Raw genomic sequence first — 21569 nt, 5'->3', positions numbered from 1 at the left:
TAAATGAACTAGCAACTGCATCAAAGCTGTATTGAGGTACTTGTACCGCGCACTACCACTAGATGGCAGCACACCTCACTATCCTCTTGTGGAGAGCCTCACAAATGCATCCATCATCCATCTGAAGTTTGTAACTTCAGATTATTTCTTTTGGAGGGTGTGGATTTATGAAAAACTCAATAATCCCCCAAAAGCCGTAAGACTGGAATGATTTGAGGTCAAATATAATGATTAACTTTCCCAGTTCAGTCTAGAGGGTGCGTTTCCCCTCAAAAAAACTACCGTTCCCCCTGGAGATTGTTATAGAGCATTATTTGTCTTTGTTTCTCAGCACCGAGAGAGGAATAAGGAGGCCTTCTTAAGACCTCCAACAGCTTCTTTCTGTTGTCGTCACTATTTGGCTGTGGCTATGCAAGCAATTCACTCTGCTGTGGCTACAGTGAGCTCCTCAGAGACGGTGCAAAGCTATCCCTTAGTCTGGACCGTCCAGATTTAGCCGGCTGGGAGCTTGAGGGACAGTGCATGCTGCTATGTATTCTTCTGGTATTGTGCTGTTTGCTTGCTTGTATTTTCTTCATGCATTTTTTTCCTCAGAAAAGGCTGTGAAAATTTTTACCAAATTTCTACTTTTAAAATTGAATGGCCCCTGAAGAGAGCTCTTGGAAATAAAGTCCCTGGCCTTTCTTATCTGAGTACTCAGCCTTAGAAGATCTTCATACTCATTAAAGCGCCTGTTTGTAGTGATGATAATAATTAGGATTAACTGGCTCACTTTGAGAGCACTAGCTAGGTGTTCAAAATCAACAATGACTCTGAGCAAGTGTCAGCCCCTCCCCTATTCTAGCCCTGGAGCATTTATGCACTCACCCCAAAAGATGAAATGAATTAGACATACCTAAGAGTACAGCCAGCATTAAATATCAAATACAGTGACAGAGCTCATTGAGATTTTCTGTTTTAAATGCTTCCCCATTTTAGTTTTTGAGCTGTTTTTTCCTTTAATAGTACTGAGAATTGAACACAAGCCCTCATTTACACCAGGCAAAAACTTTATGATTGAGCTGTATCTCTGGTCCTGCCCTAGGATACTATTCAAAGAACAAACAATGTCAGAGCTACATCCAGTGATGGATGAGAGCAGTCGCTTGTCCTCGTCTAACCTCAGGGGCCCCACTTGAACCTAGATTTCATCCAGTGACTCGAAAAAGAACTACACTCAGGATATAGGTTTTAAGGGAAGATAATATAATTTTTGTTCAAAAAGAGACTTCCTTGGGTGTTTTCTGTTTCAGGGAGCTCTGGAACGGAATGAAAGCAAGATCCTTCGTTTCCAGGTGGAACTCTCAGAAGCTAAGGCAGAGCTGGAAAGAAAGCTGTCGGAGAAAGAGGAAGAAGCAGAGAGGCTGAGGTATTTAGAGTTATGTTGCTGAACAACCATGTATGTCAGAGTCCCAGAATGAACAGCAGTCATTGTGGGCTGCTTTCATGACCCCTGCCAGAACGTGGTCAAGGACACTTGGTCTAATGTGACATTAGGGTTTCCCACTAAGTGCATCACAATTCAAGGAGGAATACTTATATACAGCCATTGCCTGGTCTTGCAGATTTTCTGTTCTCCAGTGTGGGGAGGACTTACTGGAAACATTGTATTATGAAGAGGTAACCTGTGATGTGTGTGTCTGTTTCTATCAAGTCTCATGTGGGGGCAGTTAGAAAACTGATTGGCTGAACCATAGGAGAACTTCAGACTTTTGGCCCAGTGCTTTTAAGCTAGCTTGGATCCAAGAGAGAAGGTCTGTCCCTGGGATTGGAAGCAAAGCCAAGAAAGAGAAAGGATGTTTGTTGAAACAGCAGAGTCTCACCTGCCAGGTCTCTGAGTGAGACAGGATCTCCAGTTGCTGAGCCTTGTCTTTACTTTATGGCTGGTAACTTTAGACACTCTACTGCTTAGATTTTCAGAGAAAGAACAAAATGGTCCCACATGCTGCAGAAGGTCATGGGGGTGATCAGGGAGCTGATCCTGGCAATGTGCTTCTTACTCAACAGACATACAATGAACACTCTCAGTTATGGATGACTAAATTACCTCTTTGCTTCTTTTGTTCCCTTAACCCAATGGTTCACAACCTTCCTAATGCTGTGACCCTTTAATATAGTTCATGTTGTGGCGACCCCCAACCATAAAGTTATTTTCATTGATAATTCATAACTGTAATTTTGCTACTGTTATAAAATGTAGTATAGATGTTTGTGTTTTCCAGTGGCCTTAGGTAACCCTCGTGAAAGGGCAGCTTGACCTCCAAAGGGGTCACGACCCACAAGTTAAGAACCACTGCCTTAACCAAAGCCATAAGTCTGCAAAGAAGATTATATTTTACACCAAGGCTCAACTGGCCACTGATTTTCAATGTCTTTGTTAAGCTAATGAAACGAGCCAGTGCCATGTTAGTGGTGTCTGTTGAACTAGGCTTTCCCCCATAGCTTGTTTTCTGTGCAAAATTCCAGATGGTCAATATTTAGTGAAGATTTGTAGCCAAGTTTATCCCTCTGTGTGCTCTGAGTTAACCCAACCCTTATTCACAAGCATTTTTGTGGAACTGGCTGTAATGAAGAAAGCACTTATGCGTGTCAGAAATAGTTCTTTGGAAAAGGGGAAACATATAAACCTTGATAGTTGTGCTATTTATGTACAAAAGGAACAAAAATGAACATTTCCCTTTGTAGTTAAAAAAAAAAAAATTGACTTCAGGTAATGTCAATTCTCAGCTATAAATAAACCCAGTGAGGAAAATGAATCCGCCGAGAGTGTGTGTCGCGTCAGGTACATCTGAATGTCGGAGAACAGTTCCCCAATTATAATCATCAGAGCAAAGGAAGTCAGAGATCCAAACAGCTAAGGTTAAGAGGAGAAAGCTGAAGGGAACATGAGCTGTGATGGGCTGGAAAAGGAAGAGGCGGCTGAGGCTCTGGCACGAGCTCAGGGTACGCTTCAGCTGATGACTCACAGTGGCTATAATCAGTACATTCAGAAAGGACAGATGAGCATCTCACAAAACAGTGCACACGCCATCCCAGACCCTCTGCTCTGTGGGAGTGCAGATTGTAGCAAACGCCTTGCCCTAATCGTGTGATTCAGCCTGAGTCCAGGGCTAGGAGGAAATGGAGTAGAATACAAAGAGAAATGTACCCGAAGCATAAATTTCAGGTAATGAAGAATAATAAGTGTAAATTATAGACCTCATTAAAAGTATCATCTGAGAGCAAGAAGATGTTGAAGACCCTATGTTAACATAAATAATATACATTACCACAAGAACCGAATATGTCCATTAAGAGAAGAACCAGAAAGTAGAAGAAGCCAAGAAAGGAAAAGAGAAAGCAAGGCTTTTATTTTATTCTTTTGCTATTGGATATTTTATTTGCTCACATTTCAAATGTTATCCCCTTCTCTGGTTTCCCCTCCATACCCATCTCCCCTCCCCCTGCTTCTATAAGGGTGTTCACAAACCGACCCACATCCTCCCACCTCCTCTCCCTGACATTCCCCTACACTGCAGCATCACGCCTTGACAGGACCAAGGGCTTCTCCTCCCATTGATGCCCAAGAAGGCCATCCTTTGATACATGTTCAGCTGGAGCTATGGGTCTGTTCATGTGTGCTCTTTGGAGAGTGGTTTAGTCTCTGGGAGCTCTGGTTGGTTGGTATTGTTATTCTCATGGGGTTGCAAACGCCTTCAGCTCCTTCAATTCTTTCCCAAACTCCTCCATTAAAGACCCTGCTCTCAGTTCAATGGTTGGCTGTGAGCATCCGCCTCTGTATTTGTCATGCTCTGGCAGAGCCCCTCAGGAGATAGCTATATTAGGTGGCTGTCAGCATGCACTTCTGGGCATCAGCAATATTTTCTGAGTTTGGGAGCTGTATATGGGCTGGATCTCCAGGTGGGGCAGTCTCTGGATTGCCTTTTATTCAGTCTCTTCTCCAAACTTTGTCTCCGTATTTCCTTCTGAGGATATTTTTGTTTCTTCATCTGAGAAGGACTGAAACATCTACACTTTGGTGATCCTTCTTCTTGAGCTTCATGTGGTCTGTGAATTATATCATGGCTATTCCAAGCTTTTGGGGTAATATCCACTTATCAGTAAGTGCATTCCATGGGTTTTTTTTTTTTTTTTTTTTTTTTTTTTTTTTTTTTTTTTTTTTTTTTTTGAGATTGCATTACCTTATTCAGGATGATATATTCTAGATCCACCCATTTGCCTAAGAATTTCATGTAGCCATTATTTTTTAATAGCTGAGTAGTACTTCATTGTGGAAATGTACCACATTTTCTGTATTCATTCCTCTGTTTAAGGACATTTGGGTTCTTTTCAGCTTCTGGCTATTATAAATAAGGCTGCTATGAACATGGTGGAGCATATGTCCTTGTTGTTGTATGTTGGAGCATCTTTTGGGTATATGCCCAGGAGTGGTATAGCTGTATGTCCAATTTTCTGAAGAACTGTCAGACTGATTTCCAGAGGGGCTGTACCAGTTTTCAATCCCACCAACAATGGAAGAGTGTTCCTCTTTCTTTACATCCCCACCAGCATCTGCAGTCACCTGAGTTTTTGATCTTAGCCATTCTGATTAATGTGAGGTAGAATCTCAGTATTGTTTTGATTTGCAGTTCCCTGATGACTAAGGATGTTGATTATTTCTTTAGGTGTTTCTCAGCCATTTGATATTCCTCAGTTGAGAATTCTTTGTTTAGCTCTCTACCCCATTTTTAATGGGATTATTTGATTCTCTGAACTCTGACCTTTTGAGTTCTTTGTATATATTGGATATTAGCTCTCTATCTGATGTAGGATTGGCAAAGATTTTTTCCCAATCTGATAGTTGCCATTTTGTCCTGATGATAGTGTCCTTTCCCTTCCAGAAGCTTTGCAATTTTATGAGGTCCCATTTGTTGATTCTTGATATTATAGCATAAGCCGCCAGTATTCTGGTCAGGAAATTTTCCCCAGTGCCCATGTGTTTAAGGCTCTTCCCCACTTTCTCTTCTATTACTTTGAGTGTGTCTGGTTTTATGTAGATATCTTTGATCCACTTGGACTTGAGCTTTGTACAGGGCAGTAAGAATGGATCAATTTGCATTCTTCTGCATACTGATTACCAGTTGGACCAGAACACCATTTGCTGAAAATGCTATCTTTTTTTCCACTGGATGGTTTTGTCTCCTTTGTAAAAGATCAAGTGACCATAGATGTGTGGGTACATTTCTGGATCTTCACTGCTGAGTGTTTTGTGAGTCTGGTGAGGAATTCTGAGTGAGTCCTGGAGAGAGACCCATTGGTGAGGAAAAGCCAAAACATCTGGCCTGAGAGATATTTACTTCTATCAAATATTTGAGCTCTCAGTGTTGGCAGGATGCTTTGTGTACTGTTGTAGTCTGGACTTCCAAACTCAAAGATGAATTTCATCTTTTTTTATTCTTTATTTTCTAAAGTAGAAATAACTCAGTTTTTAAAAAGTTTCATTTGTTTGGTAATGTCATTAGAATAGGTTGTCTTGAAAAAAACCTATGATAATCTAAGCACAGAAAGAACAGCCAAGATATTAAAAGCATAAGTTTTCTTCAAGGATAATGCTTTACATTTCTTTGTTTATTTTTAATTTTTAAATTTGTTTTTGAGAATTTCATACATGAATACTCTACATAACCTCTACCCTCCCTTCTTCCTCCAATTCTTCCAACTTAGCCTAAACTACCTTTTAATTCAGGACTACCACCTCCTTCTCTTCCTCCTCCTTCTCCTCCTCATTATCATCATCATCATTGCCAGAGGAGGGTATTGCTGCCTCTGGAACTAGAGGGAGTTATGAGATGGCCAATGTTGGCTGCTGGGAACCAAACTTGGATCCTTTGCAAGAGAAGCAAATGCTCATAAACCATTGATCCATCTGTAGAGCCATTGGTTAGTCTTTGTGTCTGTGTTTCTGTCTGTCTGCCTTTCTGTCTGCTTTCGTTCCTTTGTTTTTCGTTCCTTCGTTCTTTTCCTTCGTTCCTTCCTTCCTTTGTTCCTTCCTTCTTTCCTTCCTTCCTTCTTTCCTTTTTTCCTTCCTTTGTTTCTTAAGCTATGTTTGGGGGTTTTCTTGACCCTGTTGAGTGCTGTTGGTTGTGTTATAGTTGTCACTTAGGCTATTGTCATTCCCATTCTCCTTAAATCATAAACATTTTGCTGCTTGTTAACATTTATGACGTTTTGCAACTAGCTATAGGAAAGCTAGCATTTGAAGCACTCAGTTTGCTGAAACAGGATGTATTTGTTGACAGAGGATGGATGGCGAGCCACAGAGGTTTCAGAGTTCCCAGTATGGAGTGTGTTCTCCCATGGGAAAGCAGGATGAGCCTCTTCAGGATTTAAGAGACTGAGAGTATGCCTGTTCCTTTACTAGTTTTCAAAGGTTGCTGTCAAAACAAAAACAAACAAAAATCCCACAGATTCAATGATTTTATACAGTACAAATCCACATTTTCACAGTTTGGATACTATAGGTCAGAGATTGTAATGTAAACAAGCAAGTTTTCCCTAAGGCCTCTGTCCTCAACTTGAAGGCAGATGGCTGCTCTATTTCCACATGGTATTTCATCTGTGACTATCTATTTCCCTGTCTTCTTCTTACTACTCTGTGCTACTGAATTAGTTCCCCTGTCCCCCTGCATTGTGTCTTTAAAGACACTTGCATAGGCCTTTAAAGTTTCATCTCCAAGCACAGCATTGTGTTTCTGCAGTTTAGGGCTTTTGCATCATAATTTGGAGGCCACCTAAATAGATCTATAACAGCCCCATTAATGGTATATGTCTACAAGCTGATAAGACTCTAAACTGTGAGTTGTATGCACAGTACCTAGGGATAAGCACTAAATGTAAAACAGAAGACCAGCTTTAACACTAGACTATGAAGTAAAAGTTATTTCCCATAATTACTTCTGTCTTAGGCCCTTCCTTCCATAATGAAATGATGTCATGTGAAATGGATTCCCTTACCTGCGAACTACTTGCAAATGGAGACATAACTCTACTAACAGTGATGTTCTTCTCATTGACATGAGAAGTCTGGACACACTCTATGGCAATTCGGTGTGGAATCTAACTCAGACACATAACAAACATATGTTTCGAATTTGTTGTTAAAGTCTCTGTACGGATTACTAAAAGATAAAAGAACTCTATCTTCTGCTTATCTATCTAGAATTTGGTCTTTATTTCAATGGTTGAGCTTACAAGACAGAGACTTCTGATAGCCTGATGAACAATCACCAAATACAGAGGAGTTGAAGCAGGCGAAGCTAATGTTCTTTTCTGAGACTGGAGTCTGCACTAGAGTAGAATGGGAAATAAGTCACTAATCAAAGCTGTTCCACAGGCCAAAGACTGTCCTACCCTTTGATACCACAGGCGAAGAGAAGTTGTAGATTTGTAAGTCTGTGTGGTTTGACATCTTATGAGAAAGGCTTTGAATGGCCCCCTGTACTACATTCTCAATAAACAAATTATCAGTTAGTTAGTCCTATAGTGCTTAACTATCTGCAAGTGTTGCCAAGGGAAAATTCCTGTGATTTGCTTAAATTTCTCTTTGGATTTGGGAATACAAGGATATTAACTGAGCTGTTAGCACTTTACAATTATAATTTTATATAGACTTTTTTTTAACAAAAGGATATTGAAGTATTTATATACTATATAAGATTTAGTTTTCTCAATTAGCCACTGTCCTTCTAACTCTTAAGGAGATAAGGCAAAACAAAACAAAGCAAAAGAAAACAAAACACCATGGTATTTTTACAGGCTGTCTATGTTTAAAACAATTTTAATCCCAGTCTGAGGTTTCTACCATACCTTGACTATTTAGCTCCCAGATAAAAGACACACAGCTTTTATTATTATAATCATACTTAAGCAGCACAAAAGCTGGGTACTTACTATGTTTCATCTGGGCTGCTCTAAACTTTAAGTGGCCAGCCCACAGAGCCACGTTTTCATGACTCACCTAACCCATGGCAGCATTTCCTTCCTTCTCATCTTCTCTCTTCGTGTGGTTCTCCTCAGAGCCCCTAACTGGGGAACACTAAATCCTTCCTATATCTCTTCTGCACAGCTATTGGATGTCAGCATCTTTACTTACCAATCAGAAATAACTTGGAGGCATGGTGACATAGTGTCACTTGGGTCGACATGTGGACTCTTGTCTTGGGGCAACCAGGTCTTGGAGGCCTGCACTTAGCATTATAGCACACAGCAGAAGACCAAACCTTAGCACGTCTGTAGACCATTAGGGAGCCTAGCGGCATCTCTGGGCTTGTTTCAATTTCAGCCTCTGTATCTCTTTTTTACTATGTTTAGACTCTTTTTGGGGTGGGAGTAGTTTAAATATTAAGGTTACCTGAAAAAAATATATATTCTTCATCTGTAAACACCTTAAGAAATCTAGAATTTATCATCCTTGTCTTTGTTAGGATTTCTGTTGCTGTGATAGAACATCAGGACCAAAAGCAACTTGGGGAAGAAAAGATTTTTTAACCTTACAACTTCTAAGTCCATCACTGAAGGAAATGGGGGTAGGAACTCACAATGGTCATTAGAGTTAAAACTATGGAGGCATGTTATTTACTAGCTTTCTCCTCTTGGTTTTCTTAGCCTGCTTTCTTGTACCACCCAGTACCACCAGCCAAGGGATAGCACCACCAACAGTGAACAGTGCCCTCCCACATCAATTGTCAATAATAAATGACGATGTCTCACAGCTTGTCCATAGACCAATCTGGTGGGGGCAGTTTCTCAACTGAGGTTCTCTCTTCTGAAATGTCTACCTTGTGTCAAGCTGACATAAAACTACTCAGAACAATCCTTTAATGAGTCTTAGATAAAGCTAACATAGCAGACTTGAAATGATTCTAGTGGTTTTGTGGTTCTATGTTGAATCTAACCTAGAAGTATTATTAGTCTATTATACTGAGAATGTACTAAAAGTTTAATACCAACCTTTCTTTGTTTATAAAATGAAAAAAATATATAGACTCATTTTTAAAATTATATTTTATTTTAATATGTTTTCCATAACTTGAAAATAAGAGGTAACCATTCTTAATTTGGGTATGTGATGTTCTCCCCAAATGTTACTCTGAAATCAGGGAGAAGCATCAGCAGGCCCTGGGTTCCCTGCAGTCTAGTCTGGATTCTGAAGCTTCAAGCAGAATTGAGGCCACCAGGATGAGAAAGAAGAAAGAAGGGGACCTTAAGGAGATGGAGATTCAGCTTTGCGCTGCCAACCGGCAGGTTTCACAAATGGCCAGAGCCTTGAGCCAGATTCAGGGTCAAATTAAGGTACTTTCAAACAATACTAAGGAGCAAAGATAGGCAGAAACTAAGTAGCAGAATCTGCTGAGCAGTGAAAGAGAAAGCCACAAATTTCCCCCTTCCAGAAAGCTGGAGCATGCTTACCTGTAAATAGGTAAAGGCCTGCTGGAATCATGCACAGGGACACATCTGATTTAATAAGCCAGCCATTAAATAGGAAAAAGGAATGGACAGAGTCGTGGCAGTCATCAACTTCCATTTGGAGTATGTCAGAATGGCAGTTCAATTCAGAGCCTCCTCTTGGTGGACACAGTAGATTGAATACCATTATTTGATGTCTAGAACAGGTTTTTTTTTTTTTTTTTTTAAATTTGACAGAGACTTCCTTGAAAGGAAATTTTCTCCTACAGTAAGAAAAGTGTTGTTTTTACAACCTAAAGACCAGCCTATGTCCCTATGACAAGAGGCTAGAAGAAATATAATAGAAGTTAAGGACAAACAAAGGAGAAATAACTATCTCCTTAGTGAACCATGTAACATAGATCCCCAAAGCTCTGCCCCTCAGGACAGTTGCCAGAGAGTTTAGCTTTCTGGCTTTCTCTATATCCCAGTCTGCCTGGCAGCTGCTGAGATCAGCAGCTTCCTGCCCTGTTGCTCAAGACAGTTCGATTTCAGTAAACTCTCCTAGAGCTGAGTCTTGGGGTCTGTGAAAACCTATCTATGACCTAGGAAACTAGTCTTGGTATGGTGGTCTCCCCACCCATGCTAACAGTCGAACTCAGAAGCATTCATGTCTCAGGCCCATGCTTTCCCTTCCAGGACCTTCAACAACAACTGGATGACAGCATTTATCAGAACAAAGACCTAAAGGAACAGGTGGCTCTGAATGAGCAGCGTAACATTCTTCTCCAGTCTGAACTTGAAGAGTTGAGGTCCTTACAAGAGCAGACAGAGCGTGGGAGAAAGCTGGCGGAAAAGGAGCTCCTAGAAGCCACAGAAAGGATCAATCTTTTCCATACACAGGTAAGATCCATTTACTTTCTCCATTTGAGGAGCCAGCTGGTTGTAAGCATCAGTTCCTGAGTCAGCTAGGATAGGAATGATGGAGATGTGTGGTGACAGGAGAGGCACAGAAAACCGTGTAACCAAGGAGCTGGTCACACCTTTCATTCCAAGCATTAGGTTGCCAGAGCAATTATAACAAAGTGCCACCAACTAATATCTTTAAACAAATTTGTGTTTTTATAGACTTGGGTGCTAGTCATCCCAAATCAAGGTATTTGAAGAGCTATGTTCCCTGTGAAACTCAGAAGGCTCATCTCATTTTAGCTTCTAAGGGGTTCCAGTCACTCTTTCTATGGATACCCGTTTCTTGTGCTCATGTGGTACTCTGTTTGCCTCTCTTCTCCTATGAGTGTGTCTCTGTTCTAATCCATCCATGATATACTATTGGCATTTAGTCTTGGCTCCACCCCACAGTTGCCTGGTGACAGGCAGGTGTGACTGACTCACTATAAAAGGGGCTGCTTCCCCCTCCCTTCTCTCTCTTGCTCTCTTGCTTTATTACTCCTCACTCCCTCTCTCCCCATTCCCCTCTCCCCTCTCTCTCCACATGCTCATGGCTGGCCTCTACTCCTCTACTCTCTTGCTCTCTCTGCCTTTCTTTGTCTCTACTGCCTCAACTCCCCTCCCCATGCCCTGACTAAACTCTATTCTATACCACTGTATAGTTGGTCTTCACGGGAAAGAGATGCCTCGGCATGGCCTGCAGAGGCACCCCTTCCCCCACACCTGACTGCATATCCACCAAACATATTCCTTCTCTTTTTATACAGTTTTATAAAGCACATCATATACTCATACATCATATGGGATTACAGCCTACCTTAATGACCAAATATTAACTTGATTAACCATTTAAAGCCTTATTTACAAAAGCATTATGTTTTACAAAACTTGGCTAAGGGGTTCAATATATGCTTTTGTTGGCATGAGGAGAGAGTCCAGTGCATGAAGAATGGACTGTCTTCAGGCAGGATGGCAGAGGTGAGGTGAACATTTCTTATTTGTCTAAAATTATTTGTGTTGTTCTCTCTCAGAGACAAGCTTCCCAGCATACGTGAGTCTCTAATATCCTGAAGGGCTTCTGTTAATATTCTAGCTTCTCCTGTAAGCTTGTCTAAGTGAGAATTAACAGGATTCCTAGATTATTTTTTGATCAGTTGATCAGTGACAGGGACAAATGCATAGAGAAACTGTGTCAACATTTTTATGGCAAATGCTATAACTTCGGTAACTATTGGTTAGTATGTTAAGTAAATACCTTACTGCCCATAAAGAGTAAAGGCAAAAGTAAATAAGCCACTGCACTGTTACGAGTGCCATATGGAACACACAGCGCTGCAGAATACTCTCAGAGGTTTTAGGTAAAATCGGGCAGGCACTGTAGTTTTCTTCCTAGTCATGAAATGTCTGAGACATGGGACAAGGTGCTAGAAAGAAAAGCTAAGAAAGTGGATGGAGACAGGGACTTTGGTGACTGTTGAGAAGGATAGATTAAAGCAGTTGAGGACAGACTGTCACTCTGGGGAGTGCTGAAAATATCTTGAGTCATTTTAGTAGCTACATTGACTTAGAAGTGCCACTGGCACTTTGTGGGCATGATCTAGAGATCTGCTTTGAAACACCATGTGATCCTACATCATAGAAGTGCCATATGATGTCCACATCTGAGAATCACTGTTCCCAGAACATCAGTAGTGCCCTCAAGGCGTTACAAATAGTGTCTACAGTAAGTTTATGCAATGACATCATTTCTCTGGGTGCCGTGGTTCAAGAACAAATATGCTGAAGGGTATGCATAATTATTAGCAGGTTAACTACTTTCAGCACTAGTCCTTGAGGGTCCTGTTCAGTGGCAGAGCACTTGACTTGAGAATATGAAGCCTTGAGTTCAACCCAGCTGTAACAAAGAAAATCAAAACAAAAGCAAAAACCAGCAAGCACATTCACGTTTTTCCCTTAATAAGGTTTATCTCAACAATAAAGTACGGCATATAGGATATCTCTTTCGGAACTATATTATCCATTGTCTGCCATGCATAGTAACTACTGGTGACAAGCCATTTGATATGCATGTCATAATTGATAATGCATTGTGTTCCATAGTGAGAAGGACAGAGGCAGGTGGGGAGAGGGAGTGGTGGTGGGGGGGGAGAAGTGGAATAACACAAAGACAACAGGATGTGGTTTTCAGAGAGGGAGCATGGAGCAGTGTATTGTGGTGTGTTGCTTAGTTTTTGTAAACTTGGCATAAACTAAAGTAACCTAGGAAGAAAACATTGGTTAAATTGCCTCCATTTAATTGGCCTGTGGGTGAGGCTGTGGGGCACTTTCTTGATTAATGATGGCTGTGATAGGAGCCATCCCACTTTAGATTCTGGGCAGGAGGCCCTGGGTATATAAAACAGCAGGCCTAACAAACCATAGCCAGTAAGGAGCACTCATCTGTGGCCTCTGCATCAGTTCCTGCCTCTGGGTTTCCAGGACTTTCCCTGAAGAATGACAGTATACGCTGAAATAAAAATCTTTTCTTTCAAGATGGCGTTTGTTAGTGTTTTATTACAGAAACAAAGAAGCCAACTCAGACCCTTGGTCTATAGGGCAGTTTCTGAAACTTCAACGGGTCATTAGCATGAGAGTTCCAATACTCAGATCACACCGATCTATGAGATCCACAGTTCTTCAGCAGATAGAGACGCCACCAAATCTCAGGTGCTGCCCCTGGTCACAAGATACCTGTCCAGCATTATTCCAGGAGGTCTGGCACTCCTCTTGAAACCCTCTTGCTTAGAACATACAACTGAGTACAACTCACACAAAGGATCCTGTCCAGGTTATACCTTAAAAACGTCTCCCCTCTGATAATGGAAGATGGGGTGGCATTAAACGTGCAGAAGTTATTAGTGTCATCTCCGTAGGAAAGTTTAAGTGACCGGAAGGCAATCAAGTCACACTGAAATCAGATCTCCTCACACTGAGAGAGCTCCTATGGAATTATATGCACTGGACACTGTAACACACTTCAGGAATACACACCTCATTTCCTCGGACCACACTGAAGGCAATGGGAATCCTGCAGAGCACGGGGCCTGCTCCTTCACAGGATGGAGAGAGGCATTCTTGATGGTGTTAGTACAGGGCAGGCAGAACTTGTGAGGCTGGGATGCCTTCTTTCTCTGCTCAAGGCTTAACCTGCCCTGAGAAAGGCTATAAGCAGACAGAAGGGAAAGGTGGGTGAGAAAGGATGAACCGAAAGGAGAAACGAAAAGCAGGCAGCAGTGCTTTTTACGCACGCTCTTTGTGCTGAGGTTTCACATGCTCACAAAAGCTGTACTTCAAACACAGGGCAGATGCTGCAAAGGGGAGCTTGGCCTCCAATGTAGCAATCAGGAAGGAACTAGGGCAGCGTGGCTGTGGAACACAAAGGCCTTCCTTTAATAGAGTTCTAGGGACTGGGGCTGAGCTTTCTGCAATCTGTTTCCCACCACCACCTCTTCTTCCTCTTCCTCCTCCCCCTCCTCCTCACCTCAGGGAGGCAAGTCGGCAAAGAGGGGACTTGCTTTCCCTCCTGCAGCAGGATGCTGGACTCCTCCAGGTGGCTGTAGAGGACTGACTTCTTCTCTAGGGCATTTGTTCTGTCACATTGAAAAAGCCGAAAAACACTCCCCAATAAGTTAAACACTAAATCCATGTTATGGCTTTGCAAGATTTTAAATTTTCCCTTCTCAGTCAGGCATTCATTTTTTTTTTCTCCCGAGCCTCTAAATAAAACCATTCCATTTGATCTGCCTTTTGTGAAGCCACCACTTAGAGCTGGAGAGCTTGCTTAACTGTATATGGCCAATTATGACCAATTGCTCCTACCCAGAGTTAGCTGGCCTCGGGTTACCTAACTGGAATGCTGTCCTTCCTTAGAACACAAGCCTCCTCAACCAGAAGAAGAAACTCGAAGCTGATGTTGCTCAGGTGCAGAAGGAAGCTGGAGAGATGTTGCAGGCATGTCAGAAGGCAGAAGAAAAGGCCAAGAAGACAGCTGCTGAGGTGGGTCTGTTGACTGCCTGCCTACTTCTTCTCTCTGGAATTCACTATAGCAACAACGCTTACTACAGCCCACTCTAGCCAAAAGGCAGGGCCTGCTTTAGCCCAAATGGATTCTATTGATCCCCTATTCAATCCCAAGGAAGTTAGCTGACCTTGAGGTTTCCCCATTAGCCAGAACATTTAGGCCAATTGTCAGTTGTCTTTTAACCCACCCTAACAATGAGAAAGCATGATTGAAAGGCTAAAAGCAAAATCCTGTGTGGAAAAAAAGGTCTTTCTTTGCAGGTTAGCTATTTTTCAATTGCGAATCAATATAGTCAGTGTTTAGAAATAATTCTTCTTGTGCTTCCTTACAAATTTCCATTTCTCTTCAGTTATGTAATGGTTTGATGATGATGATGATGATGATGATAGTGATGATGGTGATGGTGATGACCTTAAAAGAGTGCTTAAGCCATTTACGTTTACAGTTCATACTACTACTAGGGTAGCAAAATCAGATGGGAAAGGCAGTGTTTAGCGTTGGTGAATCATATTTATTTATGAACTAAAAGTTGTTGGTGGTGTTACTTTTTCTAGATTGCACTACTTGCAAGTGCTTGCTGCCAAACCCAACAAGAAAAACCTCACAAAAATGCATGCCCCATACCCCCTAATTCTGCACCTCTATGAGCAGATGCTATGCTTCTATCAACACACATAAAAAATGAACAGTGCTATCAAGAAGCTATTAATGGAGAAAAGTGAAGTTTGTGTATTTAGGGCCCAGGAAAGGGAGTTTAAGGGCCTATTAAATGGGCCTGAGCATGATTTCAGCCTCTTCTAAGCCTCTGAGGGCTTTTCTGGAGTCTATCAGATGGGCAATTATATGCAGTGCTCTAACCCTGCTTTATGGTGGGAAAGTAATCCTCTTGTTTAGGAAGTTGTGAGAACCAAAGAGACAGAACTTTCTACTAGGTTTTACATCAACAATTATACTAATGACCCTACTTTTCAGAAAAGTTAGTGTTTGACTATTGAATGTCTCCTTCCCATTGGCCTTTGTGTTCAAACAATGGGTACCTAGCTGATGGTGCTGTTTGGGATGCTGGGAACCCTCAGGAAGGAAGTGAGGCCTAGCTGGAGTCAGTGAGCTATTGGGAGATGAGCATCCTAGACAAGCTTGTTGCTTCCTGACTAAAATGAGGTAACCACCCTTTTGAGGTTCTTAACCTCATTAATTCAGAGACTTTTAAAATGGGTTCAAATGGAAGTGAGAAGAACACTTTCATTAGAGATTCAATGGAAAACCATAGGTTAGGCGACCTGTGAACCTCAACTCCCACCCAGGGGAGGAAGTGGAGGATAGGTGAAGAAGAGCCAGGCCATTTAACTGGTATGTAGGCCAAACTCGTGAGAGACAAGTACCGGGGAGGGGGGTATTAGAGAAAGAGTTAGAAAGCCCAACATTTTTAACGAATATTAGGGAGAAAGAAGTAAAAGGCAAATGACACTTTTTTGAGCAATTCAGAAAAATGAGCAGATGTGTGAATTTACGTGGCTGTGGTGTGGTAAGTTACTTCATAGGAACTCCCTTCTCCCTAGGCATTCTGGGAAGGAAAGCATGGTATGTCCTTAAAGAGAAAACTATCCTATCCACCTGTTCTTCATCATGACCTAAAGCCCTCCATCCTAGGGTTCTCTTAGCTGAGTGACTGATCCCACCCAGGTGGCATGTTGAGGTTTCACCCAGGCCAGAGTCTATACTCTTGACCAGAAGGGTATTTCACTGTCGTCCCACTGTCGCAGCTGTAAATTGTTCCTGCCACCATGTGTTATCACCATGTGAGCCTGTTTCTCCTGAGCTATAAGCCATAATACATCCTTCCTCCTTCAGCAGATGTTTCTGTCAAATACTCTGTCATGGTAACAAGAAAGTAACTAATACAAATATCAATTTTCTATTTTAGTCACGAACCTTTTTGTTATTAAAAGCATCCTGATATCGAATAACTCTAAAGCAAAGGGGTTTACTTGGCTCATGGTCCTGAGAGTTCTCAGGGGCTTGGTGCTAACCATGCTATGGAGAGGACTTCCTGGCAGAAGGCGTTGCACTGAGCAGAACCCAGCGAGAAGAAGCTGTAATTTTATCAGAAAATCAAAGAGGCCACATTCCCACTATCCAGATTGAGATATTTCTAGTTTACCTAAACATCTCCTCTTAGGTACCAACTGCTGAAGAAGATCTTATCTCTCAATAGCACCATACCCAAAGCATACACAGAGGTAACAAGATGGACAGGAAAGATTTGCTCGTGAATAAGGCACACAAAAAATAGAAACAGTTTGAGTTATATTAAGAATATAACTAAGGTAAGCCATTGTGCGCAAAGCTGAAGACCAAAGAGGAACCACGACTCACCTTCTTTGTAAGTTTATTTGTAAGATTATTTGTACACAACATATCTGGAACTATCAAGTTTTTGAGAGCTAAATATGAGTACAGTAGTGAATCAGAAGATACTTCCCTTCATAGCTATTTTGTAGGTACTTTTCTACATCCTTCCTGGTGTCTTGTATGTCAGCAGGTATTTTACTCAGTTACACGTGTTTCATGGTACTTGATTCAGTTAAGTGTCCTTGCTTCAGTTAGTTCTCTTGATTCCCACATATGTGCTGTCTTTCATACATGACACTGCATCTTTGGTTTTCCCCGTCAATACTCACCCCTCTCTGCTTCAGTGTCTACTGACTGATGTGACAAAGAAGCCATAGGATTAGAGGGAGCAAGGTGGTGAAAGGTTACATATAGGGAGGCCAAGCATACACCTCCTTCCCCCATAAGATCGGGAGCCAAAGTTCATTGGAATATAATACGTGTCCTACAGGTTTAGCCAAGTTCATTTCCTTCCATTCTTATTTTTAAAAGATTTATATATTTTATTTTATGTGTATGGTTCTTTGCCCACATATGTATGAGCCACATGTATGCCTTATGCCCACAGAGGCCAGAAAGGGGACATGGAACCAACTGAAGCTGGAGCCTTAGTATGGGTTCTGGGAACAAAGCCTGGGTCCAGATGAAGAAGAGCCAGCACGATAACCACCGAGTGATCTTCTCAGTCCCTCTTTCCTCCGGTCTTAGGCAGCCAACGTGTGGGAGGAACTGAAAAGAGAACAGGACACTAACGCCCACTTGGAGAGAATGAGGAAGAACATGGAGCAGACAATTAAAGACTTGCAGAAAAGGCTGGGTGAAGCAGAACAGGCTGCTGTGCTGGGGAGCAAAAAGCAAATCCAAAAACTGGAATCCAGGGTAGGCATTTGCTTGGGTAATGGTGGGGGCCTAACAACCTCCATTCAAGGCCTTAATGTCCTGGAACATCACAGCTCATCACGTTGTTTAATGGCACGTTCAGATGCTGGCAGCGTATGATCTGAATACATGCTCTCATTATTGTTTGACCTTGGGCCTGCTGATAGGGCTTTTCTGGGTCTGGATGAAAGTTGTCTTCCCTCTTCCTGATGAATGACAAGACATCTCCCCCCATTCACCACATGTGTTCTAGGAGCTTTACAGCGAGGGTAGCCCACTCCAAGCATACCCTTGCACACTTGCTCCTGCTTCAATGTTCTCATCATTTTCTCTAAAGAGAACACCTGTTTCCTAACAGCTAATGGAAGGGGAGGAAACACACACCCATGATCCAGACAGACTCAGTGCAGATGCACAAAAGCCTGGCACACATGATGTGGAGTCTACCTTAAGGGATTTTAGCAGCACTTAATGAAACTAACCTAAAATAGGATTTTTAAAATTACCAATTCAAGTCCAATGATTATGTGTATAGTAAACTTCACAACAGGTAAAAGACTATTCTTCAGGGCTTTCATGGCTCAAAGTGGCCCCCAAAAAGTGCTGTATACAATTCAGTGTATTTCTGGTACAGCCACATAATGGAATCTCAATACAAACTCTTTTATCTATTCAATTATATTGGTTAAATAATGAGGAAGTTCTCAGTAATATATTCTAGAAGTCATGAATGATAATATAAAGATCGTTAAAGTGTTACAAAGTGTTTATAATCTTCTGATCAAGAAAGACTAATAAAATAACTAGCCCCAAGAAGAGACCCAAAGAGATGGAATTTAGACCTTTGAAATTCACCATTTTAGGTGTTTTAATGGAAAAATTATGTAATTTTTATGTTGCAAGTCAAATAAAATCCAAGTTTATTTCAACAAGAAAAAGCATTCATCCTTAAAAATCTAATACTAATAGTAAAAACATATATGTAATCAAGCATAGAACATACACAAAGAATTCTTCCCAGTGACCTTTAGCACAATGCTGTTTAGTACAATCCTTATGGAATATATCTTAAAGACAAACAGGCAAAATTTACAGAACCAAAACAAAGCAAGAAAGCAAACCATATGTTTTATTCCAAAGTAATGACTTTAGAAAATATTTTATTTAATATTCATACATGCACATAATAATGTGTTTTGATCAAATCCACCCCCATGTCATTTCTCCCAATTCTTCTCCTACCTGCCTAGCACTTTCCCTCCTAACTTAATATGCACTAATTCCCATCGCCCCCACCACACACACTCTCTGTCAAACGCTTACGAAATTTGTTTTGTGCTATCTCTATGGAAATGGGTAGGGTCATCCTTTGGAACATGGGTAGCCTCTAGGGGTCTGTGTCCCTGAAGAAGCAAAATAGCAACGTTAAATGCTAATGAGATGAATAGCATAATTATTCTATAGTGTATATGGGAATCAAGATTTTATTCTGAGAAGAAAAGCATTTAATTATGTTGTTCCTTTAAAAAATACATGAATTATACTGGTCCTTTCATCACCCATTTAATACTGCAGGATTTTATTTTATATCGATGTCTTAGCATTTTATAGCTGTGAAGACTCTTATAAAGAAAAACATTTCATTGGGGCTGGCTTACAGTGTAGAGGTTTAGCATATTATTGTTGTGGTGGGAAGCATGGAGGCATGCAGCCAGACATGGAGCTGGAGAAGTAGCTGAGAATTCTACACTGGGTCTTCCAGAAGCAGGAAAGAGAAAGAGACACTGAGCCTGGCTTGAGCATTCAAAACCTCAAAGCTCACTCCCAGGGATAAAAGCCTACACCTGTTAATAGTGCCACTCCTTATGAGCCTATGGGGCCATTTTCATTTAAACTATCATACTCATTATTATTCAATATTAAGATCATGACCCAATAATAACTAGCACTGAGCTGATATTAGATACACTGAAGAATTATATACTTAAAATATCATTAGGGTATCATTTTCATCAATTTTCTATTTTCTAACAAAGAGGCTATCTGAACAATAGAATTTTATTTGGCCCATGCTTTTAGGGTTCAACACCATGCTGCTGGCAGTTATTTAGCTTCTAATCAGGGCCTTCTTGCTACAGAATAACATGGTAGGGGGCATCACATCACATGACAAAACAAACAAGGTCTCTTTCACTATAAAGTCACTAATCATGCTGGTGGGGTTGTTTCTGTCCTTTATTTACTTCATCTAGTTTCAGTAAACTTCAAAAGCCCCTTCCATATACATGAGAATCAGGAGTTTAGGTTTCAGACACATAGATTTTTTGGAGGGATACCTGCACACAGTAAGCATCATTACTCTTTAGAATCAAATTGATAGGTCATTACACACGAAAATATATGGCAATTAGTTTTCTCTTCAGTGAGGCACCCATTGCAGTGAGATGCTCTATGGATGCTTCAAAACAAAGCAAACAAACAAAAAACCAAAACAGCTTAAGCACATCCTTTTAAAAAGAGCTCTGTTGGCCTGTATGCTTACAATTTGAACTATGCAAATTCTGAGTGGATACCTGTCTAGATAGCCCAGAGCAGATGTGCTGATGGTCCATCCACAAGGAAGATGCATACCTGCTGACCTATCTGTATTCTTCTATGAAGGAGCAAAGAGTGTAACTTGTCTTAAATGGCTGCAAGAGGTGATAGCAGGAAGAGGGATCAGTCTGAAGAAGCCTGCTCATGTGTCAGCAGGCCAGGCAGGTCTCAGTTCTAAAATGGCAATCAGATCTTATGAAGAGGTGGCACTTTGGTCAAGGAGAAGTGAGGCAGTGATTCATGAATGTCTTCGAGAATGTCCCATCAGCAGAAACAGTGGTTTGCAGCCTTCCAAACCAAGGCTCAGGTCACTTTCCTGCTTCTTTCTCTCCACCACAGTTGACATCCTTCAACAAAGTCTATTGTGATTTGTTTAGTTTGCTTTAACTCATGAACAAGTATGCTCATTTGTGGGAGAAATTTGTGCCTGCTTCCTTCATTGTTCTATCACTGGTGTGTATATGGGCACTGTTCTCAGTGAATATTATAATACTTTTATTTATATGACTGTCCACCGTAAGTTTTCTGGTGTACTTCTCCTGAAAAGCAGAGCTGTAGGCCCAGACATGGCATGGATGTGACAGAGACTCAGGGCAAGATCCAGAATCTGAGCGGGACATGGAGAAAGGAACCCAAGATCAGGACGTGTGGGGCAGAATCTTCAACACTGCCACATGAAGCTTGGTGTTTGTGCTTACAGACAGCAACACCCCTCTCCTCAACCCCAACATAGACAGACACACAGACACTGAGCATGCATAAAAACAGAGACACCATGTAAAATAGACATACAGACACAAAGCATGCGCGCGCGCACACACACACACACACACACACACACACACACACACACACACTATTTTGCAGTGTTGCAATGTAAGAAGAGAAGCTTACCTCTTCTTCTTGCATTAATCTCTTACAAAGTTGAGTTTTAACCATGTTTTCATGAACTCACGTAGGTTAACAGCCTCATTCATCCTACTTAGAATGAGTAGAAATGAAAGAAAACTAATAGAAAGAAAACGGACATACCTTCCTTCAACTATTTCCTCAGTACATTCTTCAACAGTAACTGTACAATGGTTCTAATGATTTGTATATGCTCTGTCCAGGGAGTGGCACTATTAAGAGGTGTGGACTTGATGGTGTAGGTGTGTCTCAGAGTGGTTGGAGCTAAATACCCTCAACCTAGCTGCCTGGAAGTCAGTCTTCCACTAGCAGCGTTCAGATGAAG

The 21569-nt window shown here is 41.3% G+C and overlaps 1 protein-coding gene across 1 annotated transcript in view; it reads left to right on the top strand.

The window, feature by feature from the left end:
• The window catches only part of MYH15 (myosin heavy chain 15), a gene marked incomplete at both ends in the record, with an annotated part of 153367 nt that overhangs the window by 120357 nt on the left and 11441 nt on the right, over positions 1 to 21569 (top strand). The window contains 5 exons of the mRNA XM_080919488.1: positions 1293 to 1408; positions 9177 to 9369; positions 10162 to 10365; positions 14320 to 14445; positions 17570 to 17740. Of these exons, the coding sequence (XP_080775614.1) occupies positions 1293 to 1408; positions 9177 to 9369; positions 10162 to 10365; positions 14320 to 14445; positions 17570 to 17740 (810 nt within the window). The remainder of the gene's footprint in view (positions 1 to 1292; positions 1409 to 9176; positions 9370 to 10161; positions 10366 to 14319; positions 14446 to 17569; positions 17741 to 21569) is intronic.

This window comes from Micromys minutus (assembly GCF_963924665.1).
Source record: "Micromys minutus genome assembly, chromosome: 7".
Taxonomy (NCBI): Eukaryota; Metazoa; Chordata; class Mammalia; order Rodentia; family Muridae; genus Micromys; species Micromys minutus.
This window is presented reverse-complemented; position numbering and strand designations above follow the sequence as displayed.